The sequence below is a fragment of the Lissotriton helveticus genome, chromosome 1_1 (genome assembly GCF_964261635.1).
Source record: "Lissotriton helveticus chromosome 1_1, aLisHel1.1, whole genome shotgun sequence".
Lineage (NCBI taxonomy): Eukaryota > Metazoa > Chordata > Amphibia > Caudata > Salamandridae > Lissotriton > Lissotriton helveticus.
Genome location: NC_136057.1, coordinates 325,205,606 through 325,229,898, shown reverse-complemented (window position 1 = coordinate 325,229,898; position 24,293 = coordinate 325,205,606). Strand labels below are relative to the sequence as shown.

At 45.8% G+C, this 24,293-nt stretch overlaps 1 protein-coding gene across 2 annotated transcripts in view; it reads left to right on the top strand.

Moving 5' to 3' along the window:
• Positions 1–24,293, top strand: part of SSBP1 (single stranded DNA binding protein 1) — a 201,610-nt gene that overhangs the window by 48,453 nt on the left and 128,864 nt on the right. For both annotated transcript variants that reach the window (XM_078653629.1, XM_078653637.1), the window contains exon 2: positions 1,450–1,505. In XM_078653629.1, the coding sequence (XP_078509755.1) occupies positions 1,482–1,505 (24 nt within the window). In that variant the 5' untranslated portion in view covers positions 1,450–1,481. The remainder of the gene's footprint in view (positions 1–1,449; positions 1,506–24,293) is intronic.

Here is a 24,293-nt window from a genome sequence, read left to right as displayed (position 1 = left end):
CTCTCTTTTCCTCTCTTCTCTCTTTTCTTCTCTCTCCTCTTCTTCTTTCCCTTCCTTTCCTTTCTGTGGGTTTTCTAACTGACAGTGATACTTTTGATATTTCTTTCTGATATATGATAATTGTTTTCACCACCCTAATTTATTTATTTGTTTCTGGCGGGCTATATTGATTACAAATGTATATTTAAACCACATGCTTGCCTATTATATTTTTGACTGTTTTATAGTATATCAATTGTATCACTGACACGTGTATTGTGTATCTTCATTTGCTTTTTCATAATAATAATAAAATTCTTTGAAATGAAAAAAATCAACACTATTAACTAATTTCTTCTTTCGCGACTCTATACTAAAGGTGCTCTTTGGCTATAACCTTGTTTGTTAAAAAGGGCCTCTCCCACCCAAGGTTCATTTATGAGAGAGTGTTGTGACCCCATTTGGAATCGCTTACAGTGTCTCTAACACTGTTGTACATCCTAATTTGCGACTCGCAATTGGGTCGTCGTACATCTGGCCCCAAGTATATGCATTGTGCAAAGCTAGCAAATCTGCTTGCCACTATGAAAAACACAAATTCAATAGAATGAGATTAAAAACGCATGAATAACAGGGATTTACAGGGAACAAAATAAACCAGTGTCCAAAACCGCTATGGATGATGTACTTCATTCACTGGGTCATCCATCCGTACATAGACAATTAGTACCCACCTCCACCAGCCAAAGCATTCATGCGGAGACAGTGCACTCTAAAAGGCCATGCACTTTAAAGGAGAGCTAGTACAGAATGAAATTGTGTTCCTCTGATTTTTGCTCTTACATCAGTAAAATAGGCAATCAAATCTGATTTCCAGTTAGTCACAAATCCTGTGTAACTGTTTGGTAAGTAGATACTGTTCTATTTAGCCGTGAAGAAGTTCAGTGAGCAGGAATGAAATGCATGGACTGTTTTTTATGGAAATTCTTTGATCATGAAGATCAACTGAATAAAGTTTGTTTTTATGAAAATCGTGTGACTAAGAAGAAACTGAAAAACCATTCATAGTTGGAATACCAATCAACACTATTAACTAATTTCGTCTTTCGCGACTCTATACTAAAGGTGCTCTTTGGCTATAACCTTGTTTGTTAAAAAGGGCCTCTCCCACCCAAGGTTCATTTATGAGAGAGTGTTTGGAGACTAAATTGATTAGCTCCTGCTACTAATAGTAATCTTAAATACAGCGAAAGTGAATCGTCTCAGATAAAGCAATGCTTCCGAAACATATTCTACAATGTGTGTATCTTTGTTGTAATGTACTTGTTTGTCCCTCACTGCCACAGACTATGCAGGGTAAACTGTTTCTTTTCAACGTCTCTGCATATGTCCTTAGATGTGCTTAAAAATATTTTAAAGATATGAACAGTTGTCATTCTCCTTTTAATAATCAACTTTTTTCTTTATTAGGACTTTATTGGTGCACCTGAAAGAGACGGATCATGTTCCACAGACCAGCAATCCAGGTACCATGGAAGTGGAGGGAAGGTGGGAGGGCAAGGTGGGAAGAGAGTATCGAGTGAAAGTGGAGCCAATACAGAGTCCTGATACTTGGAGAGTGCCCTTGTAAATGGGCCCTCATTGTAGTATTTAATTTAATAATTCGCTGATGCAGAGAACTCTAGTAGGATGGTCTATTAATGCTACAGAGTAACTATCTTCCTGATGAGAAGCACTCTCCTTGGATGTCTGTCTCAAATGGCAGATCCACCAGCATAAGAGGAGGCTGTAGAGTGTGTGCAGGGAGTTTCATATGTATATATGTCTGGTAGCAGGGTTGAAACCCACCTGGCCTAGCATTAACTTGGACCTTTGTGCGTTACTGGGTCATACAGTAGCTCTTAAAAGTTAGAATCATGTATCAGCCTTACTCCTTTTGTACTACTGCATCAGAGAGTTTGCTGCTGACCGTGTTCCTAAAATTGTGTAGAACAAACTGGCACATGTGTCCCAGTGTCTTGACGCTCTATGAAACTCTAAATACATAGAATAACTATGGTTATACACTGTACTATTAATGGTGCAAACCATTGTTGGGTGATGGAGTATTGTGCTGCTGCGAAGTCATGGAAATGTAAAGGGTTGACATTATCGTTACTGACTTAAGAACGAAGTTACCTCAGTACTTTAGTAGAGTCAAGGATCAGTTGATACAAAGGGAGTGGCCTCATGTTAAGAGTTACGATACCTGTGGATTCAAACAAAGAGAAAGTGAAGGTTCACACACGTTTGTAAAATTGATCCTTTTTAGGTCGCAGCCTACCAGTGAGCATAGCTGTCTGGTTTGCTAAAGACATCTTGGGGACTTTCAGAAAGTTGACCTAGGAACGCATTCCGCAGAGTGATTGCCATTGGCTTTGTGGTTTGTAACTCACATTTTCTGACTTTCTATTTGTTGCCTTTATTTGCTTTAGGCTTTCCAGGTTCAGTTTGACCCTCCCGTTGCCTAAACCGTGTTTTCTGTATTCTTCCACGAACTCCCTTTCTGTAAACAGGCCTTTAAATCTTGTTCTTATCTTGTCACATTTGCTGTGCATTCAAAGACAGAGGTCAAATGTCGGGCGCTGTCTCCCAAGGGTGCTTGTTTACTTTTCTTTCTCTGACTTAAAAGTGAGAGGATTTATGTGACAATCTTGCTGGATACTGGGGGTAGGAAATGGGTTTTTTTCCTAGCACGTGACAACATTTAAATGAACTGTCTTAAGCATTTCAGAATGCATCAGAATTAGGAAAACAAATAAAGCACATTTTTTGATATTTCTGAACTGTGTTGGAAACAAATACTTTAATATGATAAAAACAAATCATTACATTAGGTGATGCAATTTCCACACATTTTCGTTTGCGTACTGTACGGTTTATTAGTAAAACTGTATGTCTGTGCAAATGGAATGGTCATTTCAATTGAAAGTAAAGTTAAAGCTGAATTTGTATGTATCAAAATTACAGAGGCCCTAAATAAATCTAAAACACTCTAAAATAGTGAAAGAGCTGGCTGGCTCAAATACTTCACAACCCCCACCTGACCTCAATAAAACACAGTGTGACCAATTGGCTACTTTCTTTGTAAATAAAGTTGATAAAATATATCAGGGCATTGAACAAGCACAAAATGAACAAAATAAGGCAAACATGAACGTTCTTAATACCTTTTCTGAGAGACAGAGCAATCATACCGACACACTAGGCCCTAGCATCCATGATATTTCTTGTGTCACACTAGAAAATTGGCCTATGCTTAACATCGATATCGTATTTTTTTTTTTTTTTTAAAAACCTTTATTTTTGTAGTGCGGAGATACAAACATGGGCCTACAACCAATCCGGCCGGCCGCTATTCAAATCGGTTAAAAATAATGTAGTATAAAAACATACAGTGGTCTGGAGTACAAAGGCAGAATAGCATCCAGGATATGACATATAATTAAAATACCATGCGATAATAAGGATCTGAGACGGTTCATTTTGCAATAACGAAAAATAAGGTGAAAATCAATGTCGCATAATCAATCAATCAATCAATCAATCATGCCATTTGTATAGCGCACTACTCACCCGGGAGGGTCTCAAGGCGCTTGGGGGAGGGGTATGCTACTGCTCGAACAGCCAGGTCTTGAGTTGTTTCCTGAAGGCGAGATGGTCCTGGGTCAGCCGAAGGTGGATGGGGAGGGAGTTCCAAGTCTTGGCAGCCAGGTAAGAGAAGGATCTTCCTCCGGCGGTGGCTCTTCGGATGCGTGGTACGGCTGCGAGGGCGAGGCTGGTGGAACGTAGCTGGCAGGTGGGCGTGTAGAAGGTCAGGCGGTCGTTGAGGTACTTGGGGCCCAGGTCGTGGAGAGACTTGTGTGCGTGGGTGAGGAGCCGGAACGTGATCCTCTTGTCGACGGGGAGCCAGTGCAGGTTCCTCAGGTGGCTGGAGATGTGGCTGCGTCGGGGCACATCCAGGATGAGTCGGGCGGAGGCGTTCTGGATGCGCTGGAGTCTTTTCTGTAGCTTGGCTGTGGTTCCGGCGTAGAGGGCGTTTCCGTAGTCCAGTCGGCTGGTGACGAGTGCCTGGGTGACAGTCTTCCTGGTCTCGGTCGGGATCCAGCGGAAGATCTTGCGAAGCATACGCAGGGTGTCGAAGCACGATGAGGAGACGGCGTTGACTTGTCTGGTCATCGAGAGGGAGGGGTCCAGGATGAAGCCCAGGTTGCGTGCGTGGTCGGTTGGCTTGGGTGCGGTGCCCAGGGCTGGGGGCCACCAGGAGTCGTCCCAGGCGGAGGGCGAAGATCCCAGGATGAGGACTTCCGTCTTGTCCGAGTTCAGTTTCAGGCGGCTGTCCTTCATCCACTCGGCGACGTCTTTCATCCCTTCGTGTAGGCAGGTTCTGGCGGTGTCAGGGTCTCTGGTGAGGGAGAGGATCAGCTGGGTGTCGTCGGCGTAAGAGATGATGTTGAGGTTGTGCTGGCGTGCGATGGCTGCGAGAGGTTTCATGTAGATGTTGAAGAGGGTGGGGCTGAGTGAAGATCCTTGCGGGACGCCGCAGATGACTTCGGTGGCCTCGGAGCGAAACGGGGGGAGGCGTACTCTTTGTGTTCTTCCGGCGAGGAACGAGATGATCCAGTCCAGTGCCTTCTCTTGGATACCGATGTTGCTGAGGCGCTGGACTAGGGTGCGGTGGCAGACCGTGTCGAACGCAGCGGAGAGGTCCAGGAGGATGAGGGCCACTGTTTCCCCCTTGTCGAGCACACACACCCCTAAGACAGCTAACTAAAAGCAAAAGGTTTTACGCCAGCGATGTACATAAATTGAAAGAGACGGGGGAAAGGGTATATGAGTCAGGATAGATGCAATAAACACAAAGCAATCATGGCGAACTAGCCCCACCCCTCAAGGCGAAACACAATATGGGAGACATGGAAGACGACAACATCGAAATAGGAAAAGGGCAAAGAGACATAGAAATAAAGAGAGAACAAAATAACAAACCCATCCCCCAACCCCCAACCCTGCACCCCTGCAGAAGGCTACGGCCGACCCCCCCAGCAGCATGCCTGTCGCCCTAAATAAGAGACCCGAAATACAGAGAAGAAAAAGAGAAAAAGTAAATTTTGCCATGTTCTGTGTCCCTACGTGTCGTCCATCATATGTTATGTGTGCATGATTAAATATGCATATGTACTCCCCATGTCCGATTAATGACGCAATTACAGTTGTGTCCCCCTCTAGTATGCCAGTTTCCAGTCCTCGTGAATACTACGAATATCAGGCCTATGTAAAGCTACGTTGCCACGTTTCTCAGTGTGCACGTTATTCCATTATAAAGTCCCCGTTTCTAGGCCTCAAAAGGGCCCGGACACCAGATTCAGCTCCTGTCTCCAGAAACCTCGCTGAGGAGCGATACAGCCCCCACCTGTATCCTCGACCCTTCACTTACTTCCTGCCTCGCAGTGCCCGGCCCAGCCTGGCTCAGTCTCTGAGTCTGCCAAGAATATGTTATGAGTCCAGTTATCAGTTCAGTCCTCCTTCTCTGCATTCCTAAGCTACTGAACTGCATCAATAGTTTCCGTCATTGTCTAGCCTTCACGTCTCCACGTTAGAGAAATACTGTATTTAATGTTCATTTAATATTCTTCATCACGCACTACGTGTAGAATAATGCATGGTCCAGTCTTAGAATCAAGTTAGCCTTTCCCCTCCTAACTTCTAGTTTATATCAACATGTTCTCTAAACATCAGATACTAGATACTGTTTAGGTACATGTCGCCCTGACTCTCCAGACTTCAGTCTGTGCTCCTAGCACAGAGTTCATAGCCCCCAGCTTCTCCCAGTGATACGTCATTGCCAGTTTGCGCGCACCATCAGGTTAGAGGTCCCGGCTCCTCAGGTAGCCCCCTCCATGGTTTCCGCCCCATTCATGACATATTCTGTTACGTTTGCATCACATGTCTATGTATACGCCCAGTTACACCTACTTTCGCCCTTATCTTTCGCGACTGCTACGCGTCACACCTATTGCTCCACCCACTGCTACGCCTACTGCAAAGTAATGCTATGTGTTTGCGTTATGTATATATGCTCATGTATTGTTATTAAAAGCCAGCGCGCTCATCCCAGATCCAGCCCCAGCAGCTGCTGGGCCCTGTCATCCTATTCCTATGCAGGTTGTCCTGTTCCTGTCCTTATGCTGTATTAAACCTGCAAAACTCCTACTACCTCGAATCTTGACTCTTATTTATTGAGCTATCTGTTATGATATATGTCTAGTCAAAAATAGGGTATTATTTATTTATTTACCACATAATGGCGCACGAATAGGGACTTGCCCTTTCCCCACGCGTCGGTGAAGCCACGCCGACCCCCTGACCCTCTGCAGTCGTGACGGAACTCTTCTGCGCAGTGGCAGATATTTCTGCTCAAGTATCCCTCAGGCCCACGGAGGAGACGGAGGAGGCGGGCCAGCATCCAGACGAGACGGTGGAGGAACGCGGCGAGTCCCGACCAGAGCCCAAGCCAAGAGTCCAAGGTCCGAGGTATCCGGAGGTCCACCCGTAACTGAAGTCCGAAGTCCGAAGTTCGTCGTCCGTCGTCGTAGCAGTCCAGTCCAGTCTGAGGCTTTCCGTTCTTGCTGCCCGGTGAGTACCGTTACTGGGGTGGTATCTAGACAGGGTCAATTTAATTGACTCTGGTCTGTGGGTTGGTGGTACACAGTCCCACAAACGAAGTGTCCACTTCGGTGGATGCGGGTCCTGACGTGTCTCTTTACGAGACCGGTAAGTTTCGTACTGTTTCAGCAGTGCATCTAGTTTCTGTTCTAGTCAGTTTCTGTTCTCGAGAAAATTTATGTGTTCTGTTCTCAATATTTCCAGGTAGTATTCTGTTCGAACTGTTATTTTAAATGTTTTTCATGTATTTCAATGTCGTGGTATGAATGGGGAATAAGTATCGTGTTCATTGTGTATTGTATTGTGTCTAGATTACAGTTCAGTCATGCCCATATTTTCCAAGTTACGTCAGTTAAAAACTAGAAAGGGTCTGCTGGAAGCAGCAGTTCCCGTCCCGCCCAGGGACAGTCCAGGTCACTTTATGTATCAGAAACATGGCATAAGCGCCATATTGTATCTAGATTTATGGGTAGAGTATACCAAACAGTTAGAAGAAAAGTATAGATGGCCCGTATCGGGTACATGGGATGCTGAGTGCATCATGAGAGTAGAAGAGGCATTATGGAAAAAGAAAGCCAGACAGTCACAGAAAGATGCCATCGAGTTATGGCGCAAAGAAGCTCATAAAAGAACCGAAAAAGAAATCAGAAAGTCAGAATTAAGTAGAGAATCCCAAGAGCGAGCCCAAGAAAAAGAATTAATCGAGATAGGTGAACAAGTCAAAACTGAACAGAGAGACAGACAGAGGAATGCCCTTATTAAGGGTATGTACCCTCTTCTTGCCGAGGGCTTGCCAAAAGCGACCCCGGAGGCATCCAGTAATTTTCCGTCACCATTAGTTCCGACCAAGCTACGTCACAAACCGACCGCAGCTGATATTTTTATTTCGTCCTATCTGGACGACACAGTCCCTGAATATGCAAATCCTGTTCGCGCTCCGCCAGTCCCAGTAAATCAGGCACATCCTGCTTCTCCAGACACCGGGGCACCCCATGCAGTATCTGCTACGGTACCCCCGGTCCAGCCAGCATTTCAATTTCCCGCTCCGCCACGAAGAATATCAGTCGACGATTCTAGTCTAGAGGCCGCAGGAGGAGGTCCTCCTCAAACCCCGCCGCCACGCAAGCGTTTATCAGCACTCGAATTACATGCTCAAGCATCACAGCGTACTCCCAAGAGTAATAAGTCTGTCGCAGAAATCAGGCAAGCCCTTGGCGAATGTGCCTATGACCCAGTCCCAGGCGAGAATAATATGGTTTTATATTCAGTACGCGTAAGGAGGGTGACCGAGTATCTAGTCACCCTACCCAATATGAAAGAAGATCTAGACAGAATATATCGTTTCATCCGTACAGGGGATGATCCAGAAAGTATTAGTGATGCCATGTCTCAAAGGAAAGCTGAGATCCAGCGTATGATATTAAAGTTTTTAATTAACTGTCTAATAAGAGAACAAGATTACCCGTCTAAAGATCAGGCCGAAATGAAAATCCTGACAAAGTGGAGTGATAATATAGCCGAGGGTAAGCACAATACCATTAGTGCCATGGAGAGTATGTACAAGAAAATCCGTAGAGAAATAATAAAGATACACGAACAACGTAAAGCAGCACAAGTAAGCGAGAAAGAAAGTAACTCTGATCCTGAAGAGGAAGACGACGAGAATACCGCCAGGATAGCGTATGTAGGCAAATCTAGATTTCCAGATCGCCATTTACGCCTAGAACACAAGTCAATTTTCCATCATTCAGCACCAGAACAAGGTTCCCTAGAACAAGTGTTCCAAGCTACCGATCACATTCTGAAATCACGAATCGGTTACAGTGAATTAAGTACCATGCATGAGCAGGAACTAGCCCGATCAGCAGTCCGATGGATTACTGATTCTACCACTTTTCCAGACGAAATAGTGGCACAAATGTTTCTGAAATTGCCCCCAGCCGAGCAACGACTGGTGGGTATGTATATGATCCAGCACCTCATTACTTTGTATGAGGGTCAGCACTCTGATCCAGGTCCGTTACATGATATCCTGAACGAGTTACTCCAGTATAGATGGAAAGGTCTAGGTACCGACTTAATTAGTGTCATTCTAGAGCAGCGCCACAAATATAGAACGTTTCTGAACCCGCATTTTGTTCATGTCTCACCCCCAGAAAGTAAACCATTTTACATGGAAAGACAGAACCCGTTACGAGAAGTGCATCCAGTTAAGACAGAGGACGGTGAAATGCAACGAGTGTTTGTTTACACTCCGATTACAAAGATGGAACTCCTCGAAATGAAGAAATTAATTCCCTGTCATGACAAAGATCCAGCAGGGTTCCATAGAGAATTAAAAGACATGCTCCGTATGGGAGAATACACTTACCCAGATATCATTAAAATGTTAAAGGTCCTGTTGCCCGCAGGGGTGTATGAAAAGCTAAAGGAAAAAGAATGGGAGGTGGGAGAGAAAAAGATAGATTGGGCAGTTCTAGAAGCTGAAGACAAGGCACGAGTACCAGGTACTGGTCTAGGAGAGAAATGTAAAGAATTACCAGAATTATTGATTCAAGTTTTACCCAGATTATTGACAACTAGAAAGGAAGACTGGGATGCAATCTCAGCCTGTAAACAGAAACAAGAAGAAGACATTAGTGATTTTTATTCTAGGTTTGAAAAATGCTTTAGCATCAATAGTGGCCTCAAGACAAGTAGTGAGTCATACCCTCACCTTTTTGTTACTAAATTAGTCGAGAATTCAAGCCCACAAGTTAAAAATCGAGTTTTGAAAGTCGAAAGCACCTGGCAAGCTAATACTCCGTCCCAGATGCTCCAGATGCTCCAGTACCACCAGAATAGAATCAGGGAAGAGCAAGAACACGAGAGAAAACGTATGAAAGACACGAAAATGAAAGTACTAGTTGCACAATCTGTTCCTCAAGACAGTCAGAAGAGGGGTCCGAATCAAGCCAGTCATCCTGCAGCTCCCGTTAAAGGGAACTGCAATTATTGTAAACAGCCAGGTCATTTTATAAATGAGTGTGCAGTTCTGAAACACAACATAGCTACTGGTAAGACTAAGGAAAGACCACGTCCGCCTAGACAAGAGCAAGTTTCACAGACTCCTCAGCCACAGAATGCACAACAGATAGTTACAGTACCGCAGCCTATCGCTGCAACGCAGCATGTTACATCGCAGATGTACCAGTATGCACAGTCTGAGTATCCAGAGTATCAGCAGTATTCATGAAACAGCCTAGAGAGGGAGGTAGGCTTGCCTCTCATCGAGATACCTGTAGATCAAGAAGGTCCCTATGTTCACAGTCAAGTATTAGGGAAAGACAGAAAGTTTTTGATCGATACAGGGGCAAGTAGGACCACAATTAGTCATGCCGAAGTTCCAGGGGCTCCGCTCTCAGGCTCAAGAAATGTTTCCCTTGGATTTTCAGGAAAACCTATCGTAAATGAGATTTCAAAGCCAGTTACTCTAGAAGTAGGTCAATTGTCCCGTACTACTGATCTGTTACTTACTAAGTCATGTCCAGAAAATCTATTGGGCATTAAAACACTGAAAGAGTTAGGTGCAGTTATATGTTGTTCCCCAGAGGGAATACGTCTGTTCCTACGTGACTTTAAGGGTCACTATGTTTTACGTGATTTTGATTCAAGACTGTCTAATGTTCCGCAGCATTTATGGGCGCAAGGTCCAACTGATGTAGGGTACATGCAAATCACACCCCATCGTGTGACCCTGAAACCAGGTGTAGTGTTACCACGAATCAGACAGTACAGATTGCCACCTGAGGCTGTAGCAGCCTTAGCCAAAATTATTGACGCGCTCATCGCTCAAGGAGTGGTTGTAGAAACTGACTCCAATGTATGTAATTCTCCGATCATTCCAGTCATGAAACGTACTGATCCAAATGCACCCCCAGTATATCGATTAGTGATCGACCTACGAGAGCTTAATAAATGTATTATTCCGCAGTACCCAGTTGTCCCAGACATCTCTTCCCTATTGACAGCCATTGATTCCGAAGCCACGTTCTTTACAGTAATCGACCTCAAGAATGCATTTTTCAGTGTTCCTATTCATCCAGACAGCCAGTTCCTTTTCGGATTTTGTTTAAATGGAAGGAGCTATATGTTCACACGCGCTCCTCAAGGTTTCACAGAAAGTCCTAGTATTTACAGTCAAGCACTTAAGAGACAACTTGATAATGTTCACATGCCAACTGACACTGCCCTGCTCCAGTATGTCGATGATCTACTGATCACAGCCCGTTCTGAACGTGCTTGCGAGCAAGCATCCCTTACAGTCTTGTATTTCCTGGCCGAGATGGGGCACAAGGTGTCCCCTTCTAAACTTCAATTCTGTGTCCAGCAAGTGGTCTACTTAGGACACTTACTGTCCAAGAGGGGTAGGCAGTTGACACCAGACCGTATCCAGTTAATAGCGAGTCTTCCTCAGCCCAAGACCCAGAAGGAGGTACGTGCCTTTATCGGCCTTACTTCTTATTGCAGACAATGGATTCCCCAGTATGCATTTCTAGCCAAACCACTGATACAGTTAACGACACAGGAGGCAGCCGTATCGACTGTTCTCCCTTGGACATCTGAACATACACTTAGTTTCAACGAGTTAAAGAAAGCTTTATGCCAAGCTCCAGTTCTAGCGACACCGAACTACAGTAAGCCTTTTACACTTTTCGTTACTGAACGTGAAGGTACAGCATTATCTGTTCTCACACAAGATCAAGCAGGACAAAACAAGCCCTGTGCTTATTTTTCGAGCACATTAGATCCTGTAGCCCAGGCTCTGCCTGCGTGCCTCAAGTCAGTTGCAGCCACAGCACTAGCTATCAGACAAAGTGATTCCATAGTCTTAGGACATACCCTGACAGTACAAGTTCCACATTCCGTGGAAGTTCTTTTAAACCGAACACAGACTCAGCACTTGACAATTGCACGTTTAACAGGTTATGAATTGACACTGTTCCAGCCACACATAGAAATCAGACGCTGCAACATTTTAAATCCTGCTACACTGTTACCATCAGTTACTTCGAATCCTGACCCACATGACTGTGTGGAAGTAGTTAACATTACGACAAAGCCAAGACAAGATCTGACAGATATTCCGTTACCAGACCCCGACCTGACACTTTATGTGGATGGTTCATGTATGAGAACAAGTACAGGAGAACTAGTCGCCGCGTATGCAGTGACTACTGACACTGACGTTATTAAAACACACCGTATTGACACTCTGTCCGCTCAAGCAGCAGAGCTAGTTGCTCTGACACAAGCCTGCATACACGCCAAGAACCTGAAAGTTAATGTTTACACAGATTCACGTTACGCATTTGGAGTTGTACACGACTTTGGAGTGCTCTGGCAGGAGAGAGGTTTCATGACTTCTCATGGAACCAAGATTCAGCATGGTCTCCTTATTCAAGCTCTGTTAGATGCCATACATTTACCGACATCTATTGCTATCATGAAGTGCAAAGCACATACGAAAGTTACTGACATTATTTCCCAAGGTAATGATCTAGCAGACCGCACAGCCAAGCTTACAGCACAGACTCCAGACATTCCAGTTAATCAGACACATACTCCAGATCCGACTACATGTATGACAGTTAAGGACCCTACTCAAGATGTCATAGATATCCAGTTACATGCTACTCCCGATGAAATCAAGAAATGGTCCGAACAAGGAGGGGTCCAGACAGATCAAGGATGGGTAACGAAGGGTAGAACCACATGGTTTCTCCCCGACTCTATGGTTCAAGTCATTATCAATACCGCACATAGTCCAACACATTTAGGAGAAAAAGCTATGTTAGATAGTATCCAGAACATTTGGTTCAACAAGCATTTACGAGCTGCAGCTAAGCAGAAAGTCCGTACCTGTATGATATGTTGTCAGTTTAATCCAGGTAAAAGTGTCCCGGTGGAACAAGGTGGTTTCCAGCCTCCTGACCACCCTTTTGAAGTCCTCCAGATGGATTATATTCAGATGGAGCGATGTCGAGGTTTCAAGTATGTCCTTGTAGTTGTATGCGCTTTGTCCAGGTGGACAGAAGCATATCCAGTCCCAGATTACACAGCCGCGACCACTGCCAAGCAGTTGGTTCGTGAGTTCTTCCCCCGTTATGGACTCCCTAGAGTCATATATTCTGACAACGGCCAGCCATTCTCATCCGAACTCATGAAGCATGTTTCCCTTTTGCTAGGGTACCAGTGGAAGTTCCATTGTGTACGCCATCCTGAAGCAGCCGGTCTCGTTGAGAGACATAACCAGACCCTGAAAATCCGAATTGCCAAAGTGTGTAAAGAGAAGGGTGTGGACTGGCTAGTAGCTCTGCCAGTCGCTTTATTTTATATGCGCATGGTCGCACATTCCAGATCAGGTCTGTCCCCGTACGAGGTCATTTTCGGCCGCCCCCCAAATATGTGGGGTACTCCTAGACCCCGAAGTATTACCGATGTTTCAAGTAATATGCTGACAGATTACCTAGCTTCCTTGATGTCTGCCCTCAACTCATGTCGTTCACAGGTTGCCGCCGCATTTCCAGACAATACCAAGGTGGCCCCGCATGAAATCGTTCCAGGATCCATGGTAATGGTCCGCAACTTTGACAGATCAAGTCCGCTGGAGCCTCGATGGAAAGAGCCCCGACAGGTCCTCCTCACCACCCGTACAGCCGTGAAGTTGGAAGGACGCAAGGGCTGGGTGCACCTTTCTCATGTCAAACTTTTTAATGGACTGAAACCCGTCTTTAAGAACATTTCCCAGGATTTGAAGGATTGTCAAAGCATTGTTCTCAAGGACTGTCCCGCAAATGACATTGATTCAAAACCCCCCCCTGTTAGAGAAAACTCCGCAGCAGGAGTATAAACAGAAACTCCGGTCTAGTAAATTAAGTCAGCCAGTTTGATTGTCTAAGTCCTCTCCTAGGTGAAACGGTTAGACTGTTTCTGACATGTATAAAATAGACCCCCATAGTGAGAGAGTCAGTCAAAACTCAATCCGATGTATCGTTTTTCTATGTTTCATATTGTTTCTCAGCATTATGATTTCCTGCACCAGTTATGCATTTTATCTGTGTTTCCCAGTTCTTCATGTAAATAAGTCTTCTAATGTTACAGCAGAGCACACGTTTAGTGATCTGCCCCCTCATGAACTCTCTTACCGCCTCGCTATGCGTAATAACTCCTTTATCCGCATGTTACATTACTCACACCAGACCAGCAATGCCACTAATTGTTGGGTATGTGGTCGACTCCCCCCTTTCCAGACACCGAAGGGAGTTCTGCCACTCTTTCCTTATCCTTTTTCACATAATGGTTCGTGTGGGGCATGGTCCACGTTAACGTCATCCTCAACAGATATGTCTTTTCTTAACAGTACATGTTTCCCAGACAAGCAAGGTCTCCCCCACAGAACCGGGTTAGATCTAGAAAATGAAGTGTATAATTTAGGAAATTATTCGTCGAATTTCATGGTCCTGAATGTTCAGTCTGATACTACTCCAGACTTACCTGCTATTTCAGTACTACCAGTCAAAGGCGAATTATGTGTCCGAAATAAGGGTTCCATACATGTAGGACATAGTGATTGTACTACTGTTGTCAAGTATAGTGACAGTGGGAAATCTATTTTCAAAGCTTCACGTCATTCATATTTTATTTGTGGTCAGACCGCATATGTTCGTCTGCCCCTCGATTGGGAGGGAACCTGTTACATTGCCTTCCTACTGCCACCTGTTTTTCTAGCCCCATCTGATTATCATAGAAATACACATCTAGTACACATTAGACATAGAAGGGAGTCCCCAATTGTCGATTATACTGAAACTACTCTAGAACAATATACCGATTTCAATAAAGGTTTCTTCTTCTTTATAGGACCTATCCAGAATAGTAAACTAATCCGTAGGTTAACCAGAACCCTCGAAGCTGTAGTAAATGAGACTGCCTCTGCTCTAGGTAACTTAACTGAAGAGCAATCTGCCATGAGATTTGTCGTTTTACAGAATCGTCTCGTCCTTGACGTCATACTGGCCGATAGGGGCGGGGCCTGTAGAGTCATCGGATCTAGTTGCTGCATTTTCATTCCAAATAACGCGCCGTCTGTTTATTCAGCTATAACCAGACTCCATAAAATTGCCCATCTGATACACCAAGATCCAGGCACCTGGACATGGTCCGGTTGGTTCTGGAATATAATTTCCGCATGGGGATGGAAAGTCTTGTCCTTTCTAGGTATAGCAGTAGCGATCATATTCAGCTGCTGCCTCTGTATACAATGTGGCCCTGCGATTTGCGGCATGTGTGCTACATCCTGTATTCCTAGTATAACTCCTAGTCCCAAGTCCCGTTCTAAATCCCGTTCTAAGAGAATTCGAGATGAGCAAATGATACTGTATGAAATGATAGATGGTATCATGAATATTGATGTTTCCTGATGGAAACGTAGTGACAAGGAGGGAATGTGGAAAAGTAAATTTTGCCATGTTCTGTGTCCCTACGTGTCGTCCATCATATGTTATGTGTGCATGATTAAATATGCATATGTACTCCCCATGTCCGATTAATGACGCAATTACAGTTGTGTCCCCCTCTAGTATGCCAGTTTCCAGTCCTCGTGAATACTACGAATATCAGGCCTATGTAAAGCTACGTTGCCACGTTTCTCAGTGTGCACGTTATTCCATTATAAAGTCCCCGTTTCTAGGCCTCAAAAGGGCCCGGACACCAGATTCAGCTCCTGTCTCCAGAAACCTCGCTGAGGAGCGATACAGCCCCCACCTGTATCCTCGACCCTTCACTTACTTCCTGCCTCGCAGTGCCCGGCCCAGCCTGGCTCAGTCTCTGAGTCTGCCAAGAATATGTTATGAGTCCAGTTATCAGTTCAGTCCTCCTTCTCTGCATTCCTAAGCTACTGAACTGCATCAATAGTTTCCGTCATTGTCTAGCCTTCACGTCTCCACGTTAGAGAAATACTGTATTTAATGTTCATTTAATATTCTTCATCACGCACTACGTGTAGAATAATGCATGGTCCAGTCTTAGAATCAAGTTAGCCTTTCCCCTCCTAACTTCTAGTTTATATCAACATGTTCTCTAAACATCAGATACTAGATACTGTTTAGGTACATGTCGCCCTGACTCTCCAGACTTCAGTCTCTGCTCCTAGCACAGAGTTCATAGCCCCCAGCTTCTCCCAGTGATACGTCATTGCCAGTTTGCGCGCACCATCAGGTTAGAGGTCCCGGCTCCTCAGGTAGCCCCCTCCATGGTTTCCGCCCCATTCATGACATATTCTGTTACGTTTGCATCACATGTCTATGTATACGCCCAGTTACACCTACTTTCGCCCTTATCTTTCGCGACTGCTACGCGTCACACCTATTGCTCCACCCACTGCTACGCCTACTGCAAAGTAATGCTATGTGTTTGCGTTATGTATATATGCTCGTGTATTGTTATTAAAAGCCAGCGCGCTCATCCCAGATCCAGCCCCAGCAGCTGCTGGGCCCTGTCATCCTATTCCTATGCAGGTTGTCCTGTTCCTGTCCTTATGCTGTATTAAACCTGCAAAACTCCTACTACCTCGAATCTTGACTCTTATTTATTGAGCTATCTGTTATGATATATGTCTAGTCAAAAATAGGGTATTATTTATTTATTTACCACAAAGAGAAGGATCTTCCTCCGGCGGTGGCTCTTCGGATGCGTGGTACGGCTGCGAGGGCGAGGCTGGTGGAACGTAGCTGGCAGGTGGGCGTGTAGAAGGTCAGGCGGTCGTTGAGGTACTTGGGGCCCAGGTCGTGGAGAGACTTGTGTGCGTGGGTGAGGAGCCGGAACGTGATCCTCTTGTCGACGGGGAGCCAGTGCAGGTTCCTCAGGTGGCTGGAGATGTGGCTGCGTCGGGGCACATCCAGGATGAGTCGGGCGGAGGCGTTCTGGATGCGCTGGAGTCTTTTCTGTAGCTTGGCTGTGGTTCCGGCGTAGAGGGCGTTTCCGTAGTCCAGTCGGCTGGTGACGAGTGCCTGGGTGACAGTCTTCCTGGTCTCGGTCGGGATCCAGCGGAAGATCTTGCGAAGCATACGCAGGGTGTCGAAGCACGATGAGGAGACGGCGTTGACTTGTCTGGTCATCGAGAGGGAGGGGTCCAGGATGAAGCCCAGGTTGCGTGCGTGGTCGGTTGGCTTGGGTGCGGTGCCCAGGGCTGGGGGCCACCAGGAGTCGTCCCAGGCGGAGGGCGAAGATCCCAGGATGAGGACTTCCGTCTTGTCCGAGTTCAGTTTCAGGCGGCTGTCCTTCATCCACTCGGCGACGTCTTTCATCCCTTCGTGTAGGCAGGTTCTGGCGGTGTCAGGGTCTCTGGTGAGGGAGAGGATCAGCTGGGTGTCGTCGGCGTAAGAGATGATGTTGAGGTTGTGCTGGCGTGCGATGGCTGCGAGAGGTTTCATGTAGATGTTGAAGAGGGTGGGGCTGAGTGAAGATCCTTGCGGGACGCCGCAGATGACTTCGGTGGCCTCGGAGCGAAACGGGGGGAGGCGTACTCTTTGTGTTCTTCCGGCGAGGAACGAGATGATCCAGTCCAGTGCCTTCTCTTGGATACCGATGTTGCTGAGGCGCTGGACTAGGGTGCGGTGGCAGACCGTGTCGAACGCAGCGGAGAGGTCCAGGAGGATGAGGGCCACTGTTTCCCCCTTGTCGAGCACACACACCCCTAAGACAGCTAACTAAAAGCAAAAGGTTTTACGCCAGCGATGTACATAAATTGAAAGAGACGGGGGAAAGGGTATATGAGTCAGGATAGATGCAATAAACACAAAGCAATCATGGCGAACTAGCCCCACCCCTCAAGGCGAAACACAATATGGGAGACATGGAAGACGACAACATCGAAATAGGAAAAGGGCAAAGAGACATAGAAATAAAGAGAGAACAAAATAACAAACCCATCCCCCAACCCCCAACCCTGCACCCCTGCAGAAGGCTACGGCCGACCCCCCCAGCAGCATGCCTGTCGCCCTAAATAAGAGACCCGAAATACAGAGAAGAAAAAGAGAAAAAGAAAGAGAAAAAAATACAGGAGAAGGGCCCACGATCTGGTTATCCGGCCCCTCCCACCTCCGCGTGCAAAAATCGTAGAAACAGTATCGGTAGAAGAAGTACATGTAGCAGCAATCACGTATAACGCAATCAATTACATCCCCGCTAAGCGCCCCTTAAATCATCATCAACCATCTATGATTCCCTCCATGTCCCAAGCGATTCACCCCTGGCCTCGTCTGTCAATAGTACCAATGTTAAACCATCCCTTAGACGGGATACAAAGTAGCACAAAGGGTCCGATTGCACCGGGAGGATCAGGCAATGTCGCCGCTCCATAGGATCCCAGCCACCGAAATTTCGCCGATGATGCATGGCGGAAGTCTGATTGTGACAACGTCAACACCGCCAACAGTCTCGAGTTCAAACACAGTCCCGCCAAACATGGAAAGGGAAGCACACAATGCGGGAAGCGCCGAAACCCCGACGGGGCCGCCCAAACCGTGTATCGACGCTGTTCATCCACTCTCCGATCAGAGAAAAGCCCCGATGAGACAATCACATGCGCCACAGGTGTATCCACAGTAAGCTCATGAACCAAATCTATCCACGTCTCCGAGAATGTAGACTCATCCGGGGAATACGTCAATGAGGCAGAGGCAGACACATCGGCGCCTCCTTGAGAGCGATCCGTGCCGTTACAAGGTGGCGGGACAACAATGGCGGCCATCCTTCGTCCCAATTCTCGGGCCTCCCGGATCAGATCAGTTTGCAGGGTTGTTAGTGCAGCCAGTATATGTTTGGGTGTGGGCGTTTTCTCGCGTAGCCAAACCCCGGGATTCTCTTGTGTACCGGTTTCTCTGCCCGGATGAGGGGTGCGCGAGAAAGTATCATCCGCCATTTCAGCCGTCACGTTCTCGTTCCCCTCCACCTCACCTCAGGATCGGGTCCGACCCCCGGGAGCAGCAGGATTCACAGCGGGATCTCAATAGTCGGGGCAGGCAACAAAAAGGAGAGTCACCAAAAGGCTAAACAAGCTCCCTGCTGCCTCTCGGGAGTCACCCACCGGCTCCCGGGGGGGGGGGCTGTTAACATGACCGGGTATCACACCGAAGGGGAACTGGGCATCATGGACTCTCTCCGGCCCAGCTATATCGCACCTCCCGCAGGACAACCCACTATTGGGAGTGGGTTGGTATCACCTCTTCCGGCTCGCAGTTCTCAGCTTCTCTCCGACCGGTTTCCCATCGCAACCATAGGCCGCTGGTGTTGCAATCACGGCCGGACACTCTCCTCACTCGAGATCCCGGTCACAGCACCTCGAAGGCCGCCAAACAGACGGGGACTTTTCTTCGGGTCTACTGCACGGTGGAGCCGCAAAAGCAGATGGTAAGTGAATGCTTTCCTTCACCTACTTAGATTAGCAAATACTGCTAAAGTTTATCACCAGGATATATGTGCGGGGCGGGAGGGCTCGCGGAGCCAAACGTTTATGCAGCCATCCCGATCGCCATCTTGGCTCCTCTGTGATCGATATCGTATTTGAGTTACTCAATACGATCAAATTGGGTTCACCTAAAGACCCTTTGCCATGCTCAGTCTTAAAACAACTTAACAGGGGAGCTATGGCCATTATCACTGACCTTTTAAATGCATCCCTTCAGGAGGAATATGTGCCAGACGAATGGAAACACGCAATGATTCATCCGCTGCTAAAGAAAGCTGGTGCTGACCCAAATCTGCCCTCTAATTTCCGGCCAATCTCCCTTCTGCCCATTTTCGCAAAAATTCTGGAGAAACACGTTCACCGGTCTCTTACGGAATTCATAACTACACATGACCTGTTACCCCCCCCCTTCAATCAGGCTTTCGCTCAGGCTTCTCTACGGAGACAACCTTCTTAGGTGTAACAGAGAGCATCCGGGCCATGTTGGACAGAGGAGAAACGGTGGCACTTGTGCTTTTAGATCTTAGTGCCGCATTTGACACGGTGTCACATGCAGCACTTATGCGGACACTCCACTCCATAGGCATTCGTGGTGCAGCCATCAACTGGATTAAATCATTGCTGGAAAACCGTACATTCCAAGTTTTCTCTCAATCTGCCTGTTCAGCCACCCGGACTTTTAAGCATGGAGTACCGCAGGGCTCGATTTTGAGCCCGCTACTCTTTAATTTATACATGAGCCCACTTGCTAAAGTAGTGGAAGAGTCTGGATTGCAAATGTTTTCCTATGCTGACGATTCTCAGCTTCTTTTCTCCCTTTCCTCTGCAGAAAGGGATACTCCCTCCACCTTAAAACTAGGACTGGGAAAGATTGCAGGGTGGATGCAGGAAAACTTTCTCAAACTGAGCGGTGATAAGACCGAGTTAATTGTCCTGGGTAAAAATAAAGAATTGTGGGGACCCCAACATTGGCCATCTGACTCCGGCTTCGCAAGCCCGAAATTTAGGTGTCATCGTTGATGACTCCCTGAACATGCACCTGCAAGCTGTGAAGACATCGGCCACTTGCTTTGCAATACTAAAGTGGCTCAAAAAAATCTGCTGGATGCTACCCGAATCCACTAGAAAAACGGTCATCAATGCCTTAATAACATCTAGGCTTGATTATGGCAATGTGCTATACTTGGGGGCAAAAAAGGCAACGATCCGCAGATTGCAGACAGTGCAAAACGCGGCAGCGAGACTGTTATGGAAAATCCCTATTTCCTCATCAACCTCCAAATATATCCGGGAGTTACACTGGTTGAGAATAGAGAATAGGATTAAATTTAAATCCCTGTGCTTTATGCATAAGATTTCCACCAACAATGCTCCCAAGTACCTACAAAAACTAGTCCGTCCCTATCATCCCTCCCGGACTCTTCGATCTGCAACAGCTAATCACTTTGTCATTCCCAAAATAAAACCATCACGCATGGGTGGAAAATCCTTTGCTTTTCTTGGACCCTCATTATGGAATGCTATGCCACACGCAATACGTAACGAAGGGAGCTATATGAAATTCAGAAAAGCCTTAAAAACTTGGCTGTGTAACATCTGAAAATGCCCTCTCCTGTAACACACTATTGAATCATTAGCGCCGGGAAACCCTTTGTTGGGTAAGCTGTTGCGCTATATAAATAAAATAAATAAATAAATAAAGAAATAAAATTGAAAATGTGTTGTCTATAATGGCAGCGCGCTACCATACCATGCATACTCCGCTCTACGCCACTGCACTCTACTCTGCACTACTCCACTTTACACCACTCCACTGCATTCTATGCCACTTCATTCCACGCCTCTCTTCTCTACCCTGTACCACTCTACTTTATGCCAGTGGACTCTTCACCAAGCTACTCTATACCATTCTGTGCTACTACACTGCACCACTCCAGTGGTGCAGAGTAGGCCACACCAATATACTCTTCACAACTCCATTCTATGCCACTGTACTCTACAGCACACTGTAACACTGCACTCTATACCAATTTACTGTACCCCAATGTACTTTGCTACGTAACACTCAACTCTATGCCCCTGCACTCTATGCCAATCCACTGTAGGCCACTCTAATCTACTCTGCACCACTGCACTCTACACCACTTTACTCTATGCAACTGCACTCAACTATGCACCATTCCACTCAACGCCACTTCAATGTACTCTTAAACAATATACTTTATGCCACTCTACTCCACGCCACTGGACTTTACGCCACTCTACTCTTAACCAGTGCACTCTTCACAACTGCACTCTGTCACTACACTCTATGCCACTGAACTCTACTCAACTGTCTCTACTCCACTCTACTACATTTGACACCACTGCACTCTTAACACTCTACTCTGCGATTCTGTGCTCTCTGCCATTGAACTCAACGCCACTCTACTCTGCACTTCTCCACTCTAGGCCACTGCAACTCTATGCCACTGCACTTTACTGCACCAAACTCTACTCTGCACCACCCTGCTACTCTACTCTGCACCACTCTGTGCCACTCGACTCTACTATACGTTCTACGCTACTGCACTCTTTGCCATTCGACTCTATTTTGCGCCACTGCCGTCTACATCACTCAACTCTATACCACTCCACTCTACTCTATGCCACTGTACTCTGCAACACTCCACTCTGTACCACTGCACTCTACTATGCAGCACCCTAATCTACGCCACTGCATTCTACAACGCTGCATTGTATGGAGCTGTATTCAATGCTACTGCACTCTATGCCACTATACTCTTCAACAAACCACGCCAATGCACTCTCCACCAGTCCACTCTACTCTATGCCACTCCAGTGTATGCCACTCTATGCGACTCCACACTATGCCACTGTTAAGATTAGAATAAGTCAGTTAATATGAAAAACGATACCAGTATGAGAACAAAATCACATCTTTATTCACGAATTCGCTGAGAACTCCACATCAACCTGACTTGCAAATACGTAGTCTAGCAGGCTCTGAGACCCAGGCCCGAGGTTATTGATTGATAGGTCACAGGTGGGGTTGCACATAGCTGGCAGAAAAACGCACAAACAGTAAACTCTAGATCACTCCCACAGATAGGTGTGGCGACACTACAATGATCCAGGGAAATTGGCCCCAATAAAGCACACATGGCCGAAGGGATATGTGCGCTCCCAAACGCCATAAAGTCAGATGCCACATGAGTTAGGAATATATAGCCAATCAGGACACAGCACACGCAGTGATCACACACTCCCCATGCCGGACATCTGGACACTTTACCCAGTGGCCACATTGTGTCCACGGAAGGTCGAGGCCCACTTGTACTTTCCTTTACCCAACTAATTTATGACTCTAAAGGCAGCAACTTACATTCTTTACCATACATGGACCTCCGGAAATACTTTGCCTACGATGAACTATATAAAAAGAGGCCGCAGACCGATTGGAAATTGAGACAGTCCTCCGACGATGCGTCTGTAACTGTTCTTCTGGCGAAAACTGTTCTCCAGGCCTCTCTGTGTAATTAAACAAACTGTTCTTGATTTGCCAAGCGCCTCTTGTTTTTTCAAGGTGTTTCATGTTGAAGCAACTCCACTCCAATACACAACACGCTCTGACACTCCACAACACTCTACTCTTCGCCATTTCACTCTACGACACTCCACGTGACTCTCCTCTTTGCCACTAACTTTTAGCCATGCTGAAAAGCAGCCACACTGGTGTACAACAAAGCCAATGGCTCTTGAATAGGCAAGACCTGTTGACTTTGCCAATGTTTGTTCATTTAGCATTGTTTTCCAAGTATTTTCTTTCAAAGTCCATGCTATTGCTAGTTCACTACAACCTGATTCTGTTTCTTCCTCAACAGCATGTTTGTATTTATGCTTGCATAAGATAAGCCTGGCAGGGTGTGATTGATGTGTCATCCTTATTGTTATTTGAAGATACTGAATTACGAATGGAAACTCTACGTCAAGGCTGCATCTCTAATTACTGAAGTTGCTTGACACTTGTCAGTGTTTAAATTATTCCTCTGATGGAAATACGTAGATGCATTTTCTGAAGTTGACATTAAAGAGCTTTCATTGTCCGTGGATAACCAACATTGGTTGCTTTATAGTCTAATTCAAAAGTAGAAACTTTCCCCAAAAGCCATGTGTGGTGATACTTGACTGCAATATAGTTCACCAAGAAGCTGACAGTCCGCTATTGAAAACAAAAGTACTAATTCCCCTTAACGGCAAACACCAGCAAATACAGCGCCAAAGGGGTTTTACTGCAGCGTGGTTGTGCCTACGTGCCCAGTGGACCAAATAAATATGAAGACTTCTTGTTCATGAGTCCAAGCAATATGTCCTGGGCATCTGGCAATACGAATTTCACACCCTTGAATGAAATTGCATGTTGTGGTTCTATTTACAAATGTAAGCAGATGAACTGCTCTGCTTACTGGACATTTAACAGATATGCTCTTGCATTTAGAGACATGCACTTCTAAAACCAACAGCTCAATTTGACACTTTACATTTCTGGGTATGCTAATGAAAATGCATTGTTAAAAAGTCAGGGAAATCCAATATTGGACCATGAGGGCCAGACCAGGTCACGTTTTCAGAATAACCTTAGACTTTTCAAATTAGTCCTATTTACATTTACTTTATGTACATTTATTTATTTTCATATATTTGTGACACTCACCACTTATGGGCATCCTTGATTTAAATACACTGTACACAGTACAGTGGCTCTACTTGAGGCTCTTAAAGTTAACCAGTTGAACATAGATTGCAATGTTTGCTGTCACGTGATGTTTATTAATATGTGTAGCCTTTAACTAGACAGGAGAGAATCACAGCTACACTTAGCTGAAGATCGTGTTTAGGTTTGCCAAAATCAGTTTACAGAAGTCTCACTATAGGCCACCTAAAACATGTACCTTATTTTCATAATTTGAAAATAAAGTGAGTACAATTTATACTCACATAAAATAATTAAAATACTTCAACCAATGTTGTCAAATTAATCAAGTAAAGAAAGAATGAAGTAAAAACCTTGGTGGCAGGAAAAATGCTGGATTTGCACTGG